Source organism: Chiloscyllium plagiosum, unplaced genomic scaffold, assembly GCF_037043375.1.
Source record: "Chiloscyllium plagiosum isolate Xiang-an unplaced genomic scaffold, Cpla_swu_hap1 HiC_scaffold_6, whole genome shotgun sequence".
NCBI classification, from domain to species: domain Eukaryota; kingdom Metazoa; phylum Chordata; class Chondrichthyes; order Orectolobiformes; family Hemiscylliidae; genus Chiloscyllium; species Chiloscyllium plagiosum.
The window spans coordinates 93,014,023-93,029,027 of record NW_028270144.1 but is presented as its reverse complement, the minus strand read 5'-3'; the positions used below and the strand labels follow the sequence as shown (position 1 = coordinate 93,029,027).

The 15,005-nt window shown below is 45.3% G+C and overlaps 1 protein-coding gene across 1 annotated transcript in view; it reads left to right on the top strand.

Annotated features, from left to right (window-relative positions):
• The window catches only part of LOC122550779 (protocadherin Fat 4), a 161,829-nt gene that overhangs the window by 64,113 nt on the left and 82,711 nt on the right, over positions 1-15,005 (top strand). The window contains exons 6-7 of the mRNA XM_043692032.2: positions 5,086-5,266; positions 13,585-13,835. Coding sequence (XP_043547967.2) covers positions 5,086-5,266; positions 13,585-13,835 — 432 coding nt within the window. The remainder of the gene's footprint in view (positions 1-5,085; positions 5,267-13,584; positions 13,836-15,005) is intronic.

Below are 15,005 nucleotides of genomic sequence, written 5' to 3'. Positions count from 1 at the left end.
TGGCAACTTGGATTCAAATCCAGCCATGTCGATGGTAGAACTTACATTCATCAACTTACATGGAATTAAGAGTCTAATGATGACCATGAAACTGTTGTTGATCATCAGGAAAAACCCATCAGTTCATTATTATCCTTCAGAGACGGCAACTGCCACCCTTTACCTGGTGTGGCCTACATGTGACTCCAGACTCAGAGCAATGTGGATGACTCGTAACTGCCCTCTGAGCAATTAAGGATGGGGAATAAGACTAGCCTAACCAGTGATGCTCACATGTGTCTCTTTTCCACAATGGTGGGTAGATGCCTGCATTGCAGCTGTACTGGTATCAATTGGCTAGATGCACAGCTGGTTCTGCCACTCGGTTCTTCAGGACTATCACCAAGATGTTGTTATGGCCCCTAATCTTTTCAGTGCCCATTGCCTTTAGCTGTTTCTCAATATCATATGGAGTGAAGTGAATTGGCTGAACCCGAGCATTCTGAATGCTGGGAACCTCAGAAAGAAGTCAAGATAGATCATCAACTTGGTTATCCTGGCTGAAGAAGAATTCAAAAGCTTCAGCTTTGTATTTGACACTGATATCCTGACCTTCTGCATCTTTGAAGATGGGAATATTTATGCAGCGCCCACCTCCTGTTCGTTGTTTAATCATCCACCACCATTCACAACTGGATATGATAGGATTGAAGATCTGATTCATTGGTTGTTTCCCAGCTCTGACTATTACAGGCTGTTCTACAATTATAGCAAGCAGGTAGTCTAGTGTAACTCAGTTAGCAATGATAACATCAAAATCAAACTCCCTGTCTAATGGTTTGAGATTGATTTAGATATGCTCATGACATATCTCATCTCTCCAAGACAGAACATTCACACCATTCGCTTCCTCCAAACACATAAATGTCAGAAGCACATTGAGGTCATGTTTCAGGTTCTTTAGAGTTAATTCACTCTGATCTCCTCCCATCCGTCATGAACAATGAGTCAGGCCTGTGACATTATCTGATATGAATAATGTTATACTGCTTTGAGCACAACTTTGAGGGAAAGTAAAATATTCATGAACATCAGAAGAAACAGGATGAATGATGAGGAATATATTAGAGACAATAGCTGAAGAAAGAACTGGGAGATTATGTAAAAATCAGTGATTTGTGAGACTGTCTACCTTTGAAATCCAACTAAAATACTACAAATGCTTAACAGTTTAAAGGAAGAAAGATCGATCATCTTGGCATCAAATTAGAAATACAGTGGGATGGAATATATCACCATCTTGGCATAGTGTTAGTTTTGTTGGGTTTTTAGGAGATTCTCACTGTAAGGCCTATCCATTTTGTCATCATATCTTACCAAACATGCTTCATAACCAGCTCCACCACCCCCCATTCTCCCTCGCCCCCTCCACCGCCCCATAGCATCTCTCTTGAAGAATTCTAGCCCAGAATGTTGTAAGCATCCAAGTAGCCTCAGAGTAAGTCAGCAACCAGGCTGGAGATGCAGTGTGGTCCAGAGTGCAAACAGTCCTTGTTGCTGCATTACAATTCTAGTTGCTGGTGCAGACTGAAGTGCATTACACAAATGCAGAAGTGCCCTGTACATAGATCAGATATGTGCCAAGAAGGTTCTTACAGCTTATCAAATCCATGGATGTGGAGTTTGTGTATCCAGTGCCGGGGGAGCATGCTGAGAGATATTGGTGCCTGGTAGCCATGGAGGTCCTTTGCAGCAAGTGGTAAGCTGAAGTTGCCGAGTACTTACTCCACATTTTAGAATACTCACTGTCTACACTGATCACTCCCTTTGATAAGATAGAAAGTTGCATAGTAATTTTTTTATTCATTTATAGGACATAGGCATCACAGGCTGGCCCAATATTTATTACCCTTCCCTAGTTGCCCTTGAGAAGATGGTGAGCTGCCTTCCTGAACCACTACAGTCCATGTGCTGTAGGTAGACTTATACAATACCGTAAGGGAAGGAATTCCAGGACTTTGATCCTGCAACACTGAAGAAATGGCAATATATTTCCAAGTCAGGATGGTGCGTAGCTTGGAGGGGAACTTGCAGGTGGCGCTGTTCCTGTGTGTCTGCTGCCCTTGTCCTTCTGGATGGAAGTAGTCGTGGGTTTGGAAGGAAGTCTTTAAAGATCTTTGGTGAATTTCTGCAATGTATCTTGTCGATATTACACACTGCTGCCACTGAACATCAGTGGTGGAGGGAATGGATGCTTGTGGATATGGTGCCAATCAAGCCAGCTGCTTTATCCTCATGGTCTCAAACTTCTTGAGTGTTGTTGGAGCTGCACTCACCTGGAATATGGCGAGTACTCCACCATGCTCCTGACTTGTGCCTTGTAGATGATGGGCAGGCTTTGGGGAGTCAGGAGGTGAGTTACTTGCTGCAGGATTCAGAGCCTCTGACCGGCTCTTGTAGCCGCACTATGTATAGGATGAGTCCTGTACAGTTTCAGCTCAATGGTAACCCCAAGGATGTGGAGACTGGGATTCAGTGATGGTGATGCCGTTGAATGTCAAGGGGTGGAGGTTAAATTCTCTTTTAGTGGAGATGGCCATTTCTGGCATTTGTGTGGCATAGATGTTACTTGCCAGGTTTCAGCCCATGATGGGAGATTGTCCAGGTCTTATTGCATTTGGACATGGACTGCTTCAATATCTGAAGAATCATGAATTGTTCTGAACATTATACAATCATCAGCGAACATCCCCACTTCTCTCCTCATAATGGAGGGAAGCTCATTGATGAAGCATCTGGAGATGGTTCTACCTGAACCACTACCTTGAGGACCTCTTGCAGAGATATCCAGTAGCTGAGATGACTGACCTCTACAACCAGAAGCTTTGTGCCAGGTATGACTCCAAGCAGAGAGATTTTCCCCATTCCAATTGACTCCAGTTTTGTTAGAGGGTCTTTGTTGCCATGTCTGATCAAATGTAGCCTCACTGTCTAGAGCAGTCACTCTCACCTCCCCTCTGGAATTCAGCTCTTTTCTCCATGTTTGAACTAAAGCTGTAATGCGATCAGGAGCTGAGTAGCCCTGGTGTAGCATAAACTGAGGATCATTGAGCAGGTTATTGTTGAGCATGTGCTTGATAGCACTGTTGTTGACACTTTACACCACTTTACTGATGATCAAGAGTAGACTGATGGAGTGATAATTGGCTGTGACAAATATAAGGAGAAAGTGAGGTCTGCAGATGCTGGAGATCAGAGCTGAAAATGTGTTGCTGGAAAAGCGCAGCAGGTCAGGCAGCATCCAGGGAACAGGAGAATCGACGTTTCGGGCATAAGCCCTTCTTCAGTTGACAAATATAAACAGAATTGTTCGTAGGTCTGCTCCTGAGCATGGCCAAACTGGCCATAAACAGGTCCAGGCAGCAGGCTGTAGAGAGGGTCGTTATGGCCGATTGCCTGCTCCTTTTCCGCGGCTACGTCCAAGCCCGGGTGTCCCTTGAGCTGTTCAGGGAGAGGTGGGCACAGCAGGGAGTGGAGTGCTTTATTTCCCCCTCCAACTCTATTTTGATTTAACCCCTGCCCTCCCCTTCACTTTTTCTGATCACACAGCATTGCCCTTTGATGTGAAGGGCACTGCTTGTCATTGGCCACCTTGTGTTTCCTTTCTTCCTGGTGGTGGAAATTGAATAAAGATTTGTACAGCTGTCGTCTTTCACTGTGTCTCACACCTGCACACATACAACATGGGCGCTGTGGAAACATAAGCACTACCACAGCTAGGCAGTAGTGTGGGGGTAAAGTTTTAAGTTTTGGATGCTGCCTGACCTGCTGCGCTTTTCCAGCAACACATTTTCAGCTCTGATCTCCAGCATCTGCAGTTCTCACTTTCTCCTAGTAAAGTTTTAAGGAAAAAGAAAAAAAAATGTAAACAGAATTGTTGGGGAAACTCAGCAGATCTGGCAGCATTTGTAGAGAAAAAGCAGAGGGGTCAGTGTGCTCAAAATGTTAAGTCTGTTTCTATATCCAGGTCAGAATAGTTCAGTTAATTGCTGTCACCATTGTCAGATTCAATATCTATCCCGGTTTTGGTATGTTGTGAAGGAGGTATCATTTTTAAGAGGGAGTCCCATTAGTCACCTAGTTTATATCACGTTAAGCTCCCACCTCCCTAATCTCAAATACCAAATAGGATGAAAGGTACAATGTTGTGAGAATATAACAATCTCCATTTCCCCTTCACGTCACACACCATCCTAACTTGGACACATATCTCCATTACTTCAGTATCAGTTGCACAGAGTGCGAGAATTCTATCCACTGTTTAAAGAGGGCTAGTAAAGGTAATTATTACTGAGAAGGCATTTGGTATGCTTTCCTTTATTGGTCAGAGTATTGAGTATAGGAATTGGGAGGTCAAGTTGTGGCTGTATAGGACATTCGTTAGGCCACTTTTGGAATATTGCATGCAATTTTGGTCTCCTTCCTATCGGAAGGATGTTGTGAAACTTGAAAGGGTTCATAAAAGATTTACAAGGATGTTGCCAGGGTTGGAGAATTTGAGCTATAGGGAGAGGTTGATTGGGTTGGGGCTGTTATCCCTGGAGTGTTGGAGGTTGAGGGGTGACGTTATAGAGGTTTATACAATCATGAGGGGCATGGATAGGGTAAATAGACAAAGTCTTTTCCCTGGGGTGGGGGAGTCCAGAACTAGAGGGCATAGGTTTAGGGTGAGAGGAGAAAGATGTAAAAGAGACCTAAGGGACAACCTTTTCACACAGAGGGTGGTACGTGTATGGAATGAGCTGCCAGAGGAAGTGGTGGAGGCTAGTACAATTGCAACATTTAAAAGGCATCTGGATGGGTATATGAATAGAAAGGGTTTGGAGGGATGTGGGCGGGTGCTGGCAGGTGGGACTAGATTGGGTTGGGATATCTGGTCGGCATGGATGGGTTGGACTGACAGGTCTGTTTCCATGCTGTACATCTCTATGACTCTATGAGAACAAATTTTGAGAGGAGTTCAAAAAAGAAAATATGTATGTTAATGACTCAATATCAGTAATGGAATAATGGATTGTAACCTTCAAGTTTCCTCTGTTTTTCTAGGTGATCCACCACTTACTGGATCTGGAACAATCAGAATAATTGTTGATGATCTCAACGATAATACTCCTCTTTTTGACCAACGTCAATGCAGTGTCACAGTCAGTGAAGCTGCCCCCATTGGCTTCAAGGTTTTAACTGTCCATGCGGTCGATCCAGATGCTGGAGGGAATGGGCAAGTCAGGTATGATGGCAAAACAACGCACAGAACCACCTGGAAGATAATAAATTTGTTAAGATCTGTGCTTTCACAAGGACTTGCTTCATCTTTCCATCTATTTGTTTGCTTGCTAATATTAACTTCAATAATTGAAAAGAAGATGTTTATTTTCTGTTTAATGGAAAGTGGGGCAGGATTGTTTTAGCCATTCTCCCCGCTCTAATGGGGGGAGAGCACAGAGGCAGGAGGACATGAAGTTGCACACTGCTCAGCAGTGGCTAGTTTGGTTGCTCCATCCTGCCTCCTGGCCTTTTTTTTTGCTGAAGGCAGGATAGGAGTTAGTGGAGTCACCCACCAGTAATTAAAGTGTACTACACTTCCTGTGGTGAAGGTCAAATGAGGCCTCTTGTCAGAGGCAGTCTGGAAGTTGTAGTTGGCTGCCAGTTCCCCAGTTTGAGGCATGTTTCACAGCCTGCCTGGCCTCAGCTGTGGCCAGAGGAATCCCTTTGGAAGACCCCCTCCCCCTCAATCTATCATTACACACTTCAGGAACCGGTGGGACTTGAACCCTGTCTCACTAGAATTTAAACAAATGTCTTCAATGTTTCATGGCCTCCTAATGACTCACCAGGCTTGAGTAGCTACCCTCCATCCTTATTTGTAATGCAAGCCCACCATCTTCCCACTAATTGATTAATTCAGAAGGGAGATTATTAATTCCTCCCTGTATTTGGAGTTATGAAACATAAGAGAGAAAACTGTCCAGGGTTTCTCCTCAAAAACTAATGTTTATGTGTTCAAAGCAAGCATTATATCACCTTAAAACTGTTAAACCATAACATTAGTTTCATATTTAAATCATTGAAGTTTCCTGATCCCATCTACATCAGTCTAAAGTACAAGTAACATATAGGATTACTTATATGTCTTATTCACAAATCTAATGCAGAGGCTATTTTGAGATTTTCATGAATCTCATCAAGTTGTTTCACTTCAATAGTTCTGGGCTTCTTTGGAAAGATGGTTATTTAGAAAGCAACATGTCTAAATACTTCGTAGGTGAGAAGAAACTTATATTTCCTAGGTAAAATAATAACAGTCCACTATTAATTACATTATACACTTATTATAATGAATGTGAAGTAGAAAACAAGAGGGCATGGGTTTAAGGCGTGGGGAAATATTTACAAAGGACCTGAGGAGTACCTTTTTCACACAGAGGATGGTGCATGTATGGAGCAAGCTGCCAGAGAAAGTGTTGGAGGTGGATACAATTACAACATTTAAGAGTCATCTGGTTCATATATGAGGAGGAAGGGTTTAAGAGTAATATGGGTTAAATGCTGGCAAGTGGGACTAGGTCAGATTCCACACCGTAGGAATCTATGACTCTACAATGAAGGTTCCCCCTTCTCAACCTCACCCCTCACCTGAGGTTTGTGCACCCTCAGTTCAAAACAATAGTAGTTCTTTCTCTCTCTCTCTCTCTTTCTCTCTCTCCATCTCTCTTTCTCTCTCTCTCTAATGAGAGAGCACGATCTTCTGGATCCATGGCGACTTTACCTTTACCTTTCATTATAGAGACATTCAAACTGTGTTGTCCATGCATACAAACTGTTTTAGCTGCACACTGATTTTACATAAATGTTTGAGATGACATGAAAGTGAAAATAATAGAAGTTAGTACTGACAGTATTTGGCAAAGGATACAAAGAAGCTTGCTGGAACAGAAAGCCTGGCCGAGACGAGGTGGTCTGAATGGTTTCTGTGCTGTATATTCTACTTAGTTCAATGCAGTCACTCAAAAACCCTTCACCAATCTTTGACTAAAGCTTAATAATGTACATTGCATTTGTAAGAATGCCTGAGATTTAGGAAACTGTTTTAATAAATGCATTTCTATCATTTTTCTCTTAACTGAACTGTCATAACTGCCCAGACCTCACCATTAATCTCTTTCAGTTGGTTGAATAGTTGAATTTTCATTGCTGTATTGTTCAAAACTGACAAATTTATATAATTTTAAAGATATTTCTTCACTCATTACTAATAATTGGACACACATACACACATCCTTCTTCAACAGCATACACACTTACACTTTGTCTATTTTTTTAGCTCAGTCAATTGATTCAATTTTGCATTTAACCTTCAACTTGCAAGCTACTTGCTGATTGTTGACTTCATTTAGTTCCTTCATGGAATGTGGCTATCACTGGCAAGGCTAGAACTTGTTGCCTGTCTTGCATTGTCCTTGAACTCTTGCAAAACCATTTCAGAACGCAGTTAACATTCAATCATTACATGCTGGAAACCAGATTCTGGATTAGTGGTGCTGGAAGAGCACAGCAATTCAGGCAGCATACTGAGGACAGGCAAAATCCAAGGACAGGCAAAATCGACGTTTCGGGCAAAAGCCCTTCATCAGGAATAAAGGCAGAGAGCCTGAAGCGTGGAGAGATAAGCTAGAGGAGGGTGGGGGTGGGGAGAGAGTAGCATAGAGTACAATAGGTCAGTGGGGGAGGAGATGAAGGTGATATGTCAGGGAGGAGAGGATGGAGTGGATAGGTGGAAAAGGAGCTGGGCAGGTCGGACAAGTCCGGACAAGACAAGGGGACAGTGCGGGCTGGAGGTTAGAAACTAGGATGAGGTGGGGGAAGGGGAAATGAGGAAGCTGTTGAAGTCCACGTTGATGCCCTGGGGTTGAAGTGTTCCGAGGTGGAAGATGAGGCGTTCTTCTTCCATGCGTCTGGTGGTGAGGGAGCGGCGGTGGAGGAGGCCCAGCACCTCCATATCCTCGGCAGAGTGGGAGGGGAGAGTTGAAATGTTGGGCCATGGGGCGGTTTGGTTGATTGGTGCGGGTGTCTCGGAGATGTTCCCTAAAGCGCTCTGTTAGGAGGCGCCCAGTCTCCCCGATGTAGAGGAGACCGCATCGGGAGCAACGGATACAATAAATGATACTAGTGGATGTGCAGGTAAAACTTGGATGGATGTGGAAGGCTCCTTTAGGGCCTTGGATAGAGGTGAGGGAGGAGGTGTGGGCACAGGTTTTACAGTTCCTGCGGTGGCAGGGGAAAGTGCCAGGATGGGAGGGTGGATCGTAGGGGGGCGTGTCCCTGACCAGGTAGTCACGGAGGGAACGGTCTTTGCGGAAGGCGGAGAGGGGTGGGGAGGAAAATATATCCCTGGTGGTGGGGTTCGTTTGGAGGTGGCGGAAATGTCGACGGATGATTTGGTTTATGCGAAGGTTGGTAAGGTGGAAAGTGAGCACCAGGGGCGTTCTGTCCTTGTTGCGGTTGGAGGGGTGGGGACTGAGGGCGGAGGTGCAGGATGTGGACGAGATGCGTTGGAAGGCATCTTTAACCACGTGGGAAGGGAAATTGCGGTCTCTAAAGAAGGAGGCCATCTGGTGTGTTCTACGGTGGAACTGGTCCTCCTGGGAGCAGATACGGCGGAGGCGGAGAAATTGGGAATACGGGATGGCATTTTTCCAAGAGATAGGGTGGGAAGAGGTGTAATCCAGGTAGCTGTGGGAGTTGGTGGGTTTGTAGAAAATGTCAGTGTCAAGTCAGCCGTCACTGATGGAGATGGAGAGGTCCAGGAAGGGGAGGGAGGTGTCAGAGATGGTCCAGGTAAATTTAAGGTCAGGGTGGAATGTGTTGGTGAAGTTGATGAATTGCTCAACCTCCTCGCGGGAGCACGAGGTGGGTGCCAATGCAGTCATCAATGTAGCGGAGGAAGAGGTGGGGAGTGGTGCCGGTGTAATTACGGAAGATCAACTGTTCTACGTAGCCAACAAAGAGACAGGCATAGCTGGGGCCCATACGTGTGCCCATGGCTACCTCTTTGGTCTGGAGGAAGTGGGAGGATTCAAAGGAGAAATTGTTAAGGGTGAGGACCAGTTCGGCCAAACGAATGAGAGTGTCGGTGGAAGGGTACTGTTGGGAACGTCTGGAGAGGAAAATACGGAGGGCTTGGAAGCCTTGGTCATGGCGGATGGAGGTGTAGAGGGATTGGATATCCATGGTGAAGATGAGGTGTTGGGGGCCGGGGAAACGGAAGTCTTGGAGGAGGTGGAGGGCGTGGGTGGTGTCTCAAATGTATGTGGGGAGTTTCTGAATGAGGGGGGATAGGACAGTGTCGAGGTAGGTAGAGATGAGTTCAATGGGGCAGGTGCATGCTGAGACTTGTCCGACCTGCCACCTATCACCTATCCACTCCACCCTCTCCTCCCTGACCTATCACCTTCATCTCCTCCCCCACTGACCTATTGTACTCTATGCTACTCTCTCCCCACCCCCACCCTCCTCTCGCTTATCTCTCCACACTTCAGGCTCTCTGCCTTTATTCCTGATGAACGGCTTTTGCCCGAAACGTCGATTTTGCCTGTCCTCGGATTTTGCCTATCCTCGGATGCTGCCTGAATTGCTGTGCTCTTCCAGCACCACTGATCCAGAATCTGGTTTCCAGCATCTGCAGTCATTGTTTTTACCTCATTGATTTTAACCCTAATGCGAATCCTCTTGCAAGGATGCCTGCCTTGAAGAAGTTTTCCTCCTCTCTCTACAAGAATCGCTGAAGCCAAACGCCAACTCGAGGACACCTCTTCCTACTGCCCCCTTGACCATGACCCCACCCCCCATCACCAAACCATCATCTCCCAGACCATACACAACCTCATCACCTCAGGAGATCTCCCACCCACAGCTTCCAACCTCATAGTCCGGGAACCCCGCACTGCCTGGTTCTACCTCCTTCCCAAGATCCACAAGCCTGACCACCCTGGCCGACCCATTGTCTCAGCAGCTCCTGCCCCACTGAACTCATCTCTACCTACCTCGACACTGTCCTATCCCCCCTAGTTCAGAAACTCCCCACATACATTTGAGACACCACCCACGCCCTCCACCTCCTCCAAGACTTCCGTTTCCCCGGCCCGCAACGCCTCATCTTCACCATGGATATCCAATCCCTCTACACCTGCAGCCGCCATGACCAGGGCTTCCAATCCCTCCGTATTTTCCTCTCCAGACGTTCCCAACAGTGCCCCTCCACCGACACTCTCATTCGTTTGGCCGAACTGGTCCTCACCCTTAACAATTTCCCCTTTGAATCCTCCCACTTCCTTCAGACCAAAGGGGTAGCCATGGGCACACGTATGGGCCCCAGCTATGCCTGTCTCTTTGTTGGCTATGTAGAACAGTTGATCTTCCGTAATTACACCGGCACCACTCCCCACCTCTTCCTCCGCTACATTGATGACTGCATTGGCGCCATCTCGTGCTCCCATAAGGAGGTTGAGCAATTCATCAACTTCACCAACACATTCCACCCTGACCTTAAATTTACCTGGACCATCTCTGACACCTCCCTCCCCTTCCTGGACCTCTCCATCTCCATCAGTGACGACCGACTTGACACTGACATTTTCTACAAACCCACCAACTCCCACAGCTACCTGGATTACACCTCTTCCCACCCTATCTCTTGGAAAAATGCCATCCCGTATTCCAAATTCCTCCGCCTCCGCCGTATCTGCTCCCAGGAGGACCAGTTCCACCGTAGAACACACCAGATGGCCTCCTTCTTTAGAGACCGCAATTTCCCTTCCCACGTGGTTAAAGATGCCCTCCAACGCATCTCGTCCACATCCCGCACCTCCGCCCTCAGACCCCACCCCTCCAACCGCAACAAGGACAGAACGCCCCTGGTGCTCACCTTCCACCCTACCAACCTTCGCATAAACCAAATCATCCGCCGACATTTCCGCCACCTCCAAACAGACCTCACCACCAGGGATATATTTTCCTCCCCACCCCTCTCCGCCTTCCGCAAAGACCGTTCCCTCCGTGACTACCTGGTCAGGGACACGCCCCCCTACGTTCCACCCTCCCATCCTGGCACTTTCCCTTGCCACCGCAGGAACTGTAAAACCTGTGCCCACACCTCCTCCCTCACCTCCATCCAAGGCCCTAATAGAGCTTTCCATATCCATCCAAGTTTTACCTGCACATCCACTAGTATCAGTTATTGTATCCGTTGCTCCCGATGCGGTCTCCTCTACATCGGGGAGACTGGGCGCCTCCTAGCAGAGCGCTTTAGGGAACATTTCCGAGACACCCGCATCAATCAACCAAACCGCCCCGTGGCCCAATATTTCAACTCCCCCTCCCACTCTGCCGAGGATATGGAGGTGCTGGGCCTCCTCCACCGCCGCTCCCTCACCACCAGACGCATGGAAGAAGAACGCCTCATCTTCCGCCTCGGAACACTTCAACCCCAGGGCATCAATGTGGACTTCAACAGCTTCCTCATTTCCCCTTCCCCCACCTCATCCTAGTTTCTAACCTCCAGCTCAACACTGTCTCCTTGACTTGTCCGACCTGCCCAGCTCCTTTTCCACCTATCCACTCCACCCTCTCCTTCCTGACCTATCACCTTCATCCCCTCCCCCACTGACCTATTGTACTCTATGCTACTCTCTCCCCACTCCCACCCTCCTCTAGCTTATCTCTCCATGCTTCAGGCTCTCTGCCTTTATTCCTGATGAAGGGCTTTTGCCCGAAACGTCGATTTTGCCTGTCCTTGGATTTTGCCTGTCCTCGGATGCTGCCTGAATTGCTGTGCTCTTCCAGCACCACTAATCTAGTCAATCATTACATGTCTGGGGTCATATGTAGGCCAGGTAAAGACCTGGATGTTTGTTTTTAAATAAAAAGTTATAATGGGTCACCATCATTGAGACTAGTTCAATGATTACAATTCCAGATTTATTAATTGCAGTTTAATATTATCAGTATAACATTCAAGGCTATAGGTCAAATGCTGGAAAGTGCAGCCTCGCTGGGCTGAAGGGCCTCTTTTGCTTTGTATGATTCCATATATCATAGTGGAATGTGAACCCATGTATCCAGAACATTAACCTAGGTCTTTAGTTTCCTAGTCCCCTGACATTACCACTATGCTATCATTTCTCCGGCTAATTTATATTGATAAAACTTTATTAATTCCTGTAATGAAATGTATCATAATGCTTTGTAGATAAAGTTATGACATTGCATTGTTCATTGTGTTATAAAGTGTTGTTATAGTGAAATCTAAACAACGTGTTCTGAAGATGGGTCATTTGACTTGAAACATTAACTCTGCTTTATCTCCACGGATGCTGCCAGATCTGCTGAATTTCTCCAGCAATTTCCATTTTTGTTTCAGATTTCCAGCATCTGCAGTTCTTTATTGTATCTACATTATGTGTTGTCCATACAAATAAACTGCTTTAGCTGTGCATTGACATATTTTACATAAAGGCTCTGAAATCCTGATAATCTGAGTTTTCCTTTCCCAATTAAACAATTTGATGTGATTTCACAGTGAGCAAGAGTTCCATTCTATTGGAATTCTACCCTCTATTTTCTTCATCCTATTTTGATTGCCTTCTCCACTGGCCAGTGGAGTGTCTGTGGCAGCTAAAGGCAAATAAGATGTTTCATCAGATTTCCATTTGATCTGCCTCAGAAGGCAGAAATGTATTTCTAGGTTGGCAAGGTTTTATAATCCTTCCAGCTGTTTTGAGTCTGTTGTTTTCTTCTTGGGGATCATTTACTTTTAACCTAACTCTTAACCAAGTTGTTATGTGGGAGAAACTCAAATGGTATTCATCCTTTTCAGACAAAAATGGGGAGGAATTTCTTCTCTCAGTGGGTTGTGAAATTGTGGAATCGTTTGCCCCAGAATGCTATAGAGGCTGGGTCGTTATGCATATTTAAGGCTGAGATCGGCAGTATTTGAATCAGTAAAGGAATCAAGTGTTGTAGGGAAAAGGCATGAAGGTGGAGTTGAGGAGTTTTAGCTCAGCTATGAAAGGCCTGCTTCTGCTCCTTTATCTTATGGTCTTGTAATTCCTCTCTGCTAGTGACCTTTGTTTCTTTTGTCAGATACAAAACTTGGCCTAACCTCCTGAAGTAGCGGGTTGAATCTAAAAAGTCGAGCGTCTTCCCCCTAAAAGCTATGCTTCACCGCAGGGAGAAAGCAATCATAAAGGTTCCTGCAGCTTAAACAATTCCAGGATCTCTGACCCTTTAAGCTGCTGTAGGTCTTTCAATCGACACCTTAACCTTCAATGGTCAAGGTCTCAATCAGAGATGTTTACAATGCCTACACTAATTCAGAATTCTGTTGGACTGTAGCAATCATGAAACAGTGATGCCATTCACACCTGATGGCTCCCCACGGAATATAAAGTTGTGTGAAAGTGTGACTTATACTGAAGACTTACAGAAAAGCTATTGTGACTTGTAAATGCTACAACTAAATGATTCCAATTGTGCTCTTTTTATTCTTAGCTACTCAATGGATTTTGGAGAGTCTCCATTCTCTATTGACCCAATCAGTGGAGAAATTGTTACTACTTCTACTTTGGACAGGGAAATGCAGACAAGTTATACACTGATTGTTCTAGCTACTGACAAAAATCACATGGAGCCATTGTCCAGTTCAACCTTAGTGTTGGTCATAGTAGAGGATGTAAATGATGAGCCACCTGAGTTCCGGAATGATCCATATGTCGCAAATGTCCCTGCAATTCGAAATGAGGGTAAGTTTCTGAAATATACTTCCATATTTATATCAAACAGGACTTTCTTTTTTACCTAATTGCAGTCTTTTATCATTCCTAGTGATGTTACATATGATTTTGCAATATCAATCTCTTCTCAAAAAGTAATTGAGAACGACAACTTGGACTTGAAGAAATAAACATTTTAAGGCTTCTTAAGGGCACAGTTTGAAATGAATGCTAACCCAAGATAGAAATCACAAAGCTAGGTATAAAATGTTTCTTAACGGAGGAGAGAACAGTGAAGAGGCAAAGCAATAAAGGATAGGAATTTCCAAAGATCAGGAACTAGGTGAGTAAATTTGGTGGGTGTGGTGTGGTCAGGGTGCTGGGGTAGGTGAATGCCACAAAAGGTCAGAGGAGGAGGATCAGAGAATTTGGTAGCAGTTTAAGACTAGTGAAAATTACTGAGATTATGGAGGAATTAAAGACAAGGATGCCAATTTTGAATTTGAAACGTGCGTAGATTGAATACTGACCTAGATTAACAAGAATGAGATTGATGGGTGAATAGAATTTGATATGTCAAAGAGTAAGGGACAAATAGGAGAACCAAGCTGTCAGAGTATGAGACGCCAATGACAATGGATGGACTGAGGAGGAAAAAATATTATGTAGGTAGAAGTGTTTAGATTAGATTAGATTACTTACAGTGTGGAAACAGGCCCTTCGGCCCAACAAGTCCACACCGACCCGCCGAAGTGCAACCCACCTAGATCCATTCCCCTACATTTACCCCTTCACCTAACACTACGGGCAATTTAGCATGGCCAATTCACCTGATCTACACATTTTTGGACTGTGGGAGGAAACCAGAGCACCCGTTCTCCCTTTGTGATATCAGATATTGGGACAGAAGCACAGCTCAAGGCCAAATAGATCTCAAACCATCTGGGAAAGGTGAAACAATAGCCAGGGAAGTTGGCAATCTATGGTGAGGGAATGAGCTCATGGCAACAACCAAAAGCAATGCATCATTGTTCCCAAAGTTTAGCTGAAGGATGTTGGGTTTGTCCAGAAAGGTATGTCAGTCAGAACCTCTGTTAGAATAGAGCCAGTGATTGTCATTGGTCATCAGTGTACATGCAGAAGCTGACCTTCGTAATTTTGAATAACATAATTAAAGGGCATCAAGTAGATGAGGAATAA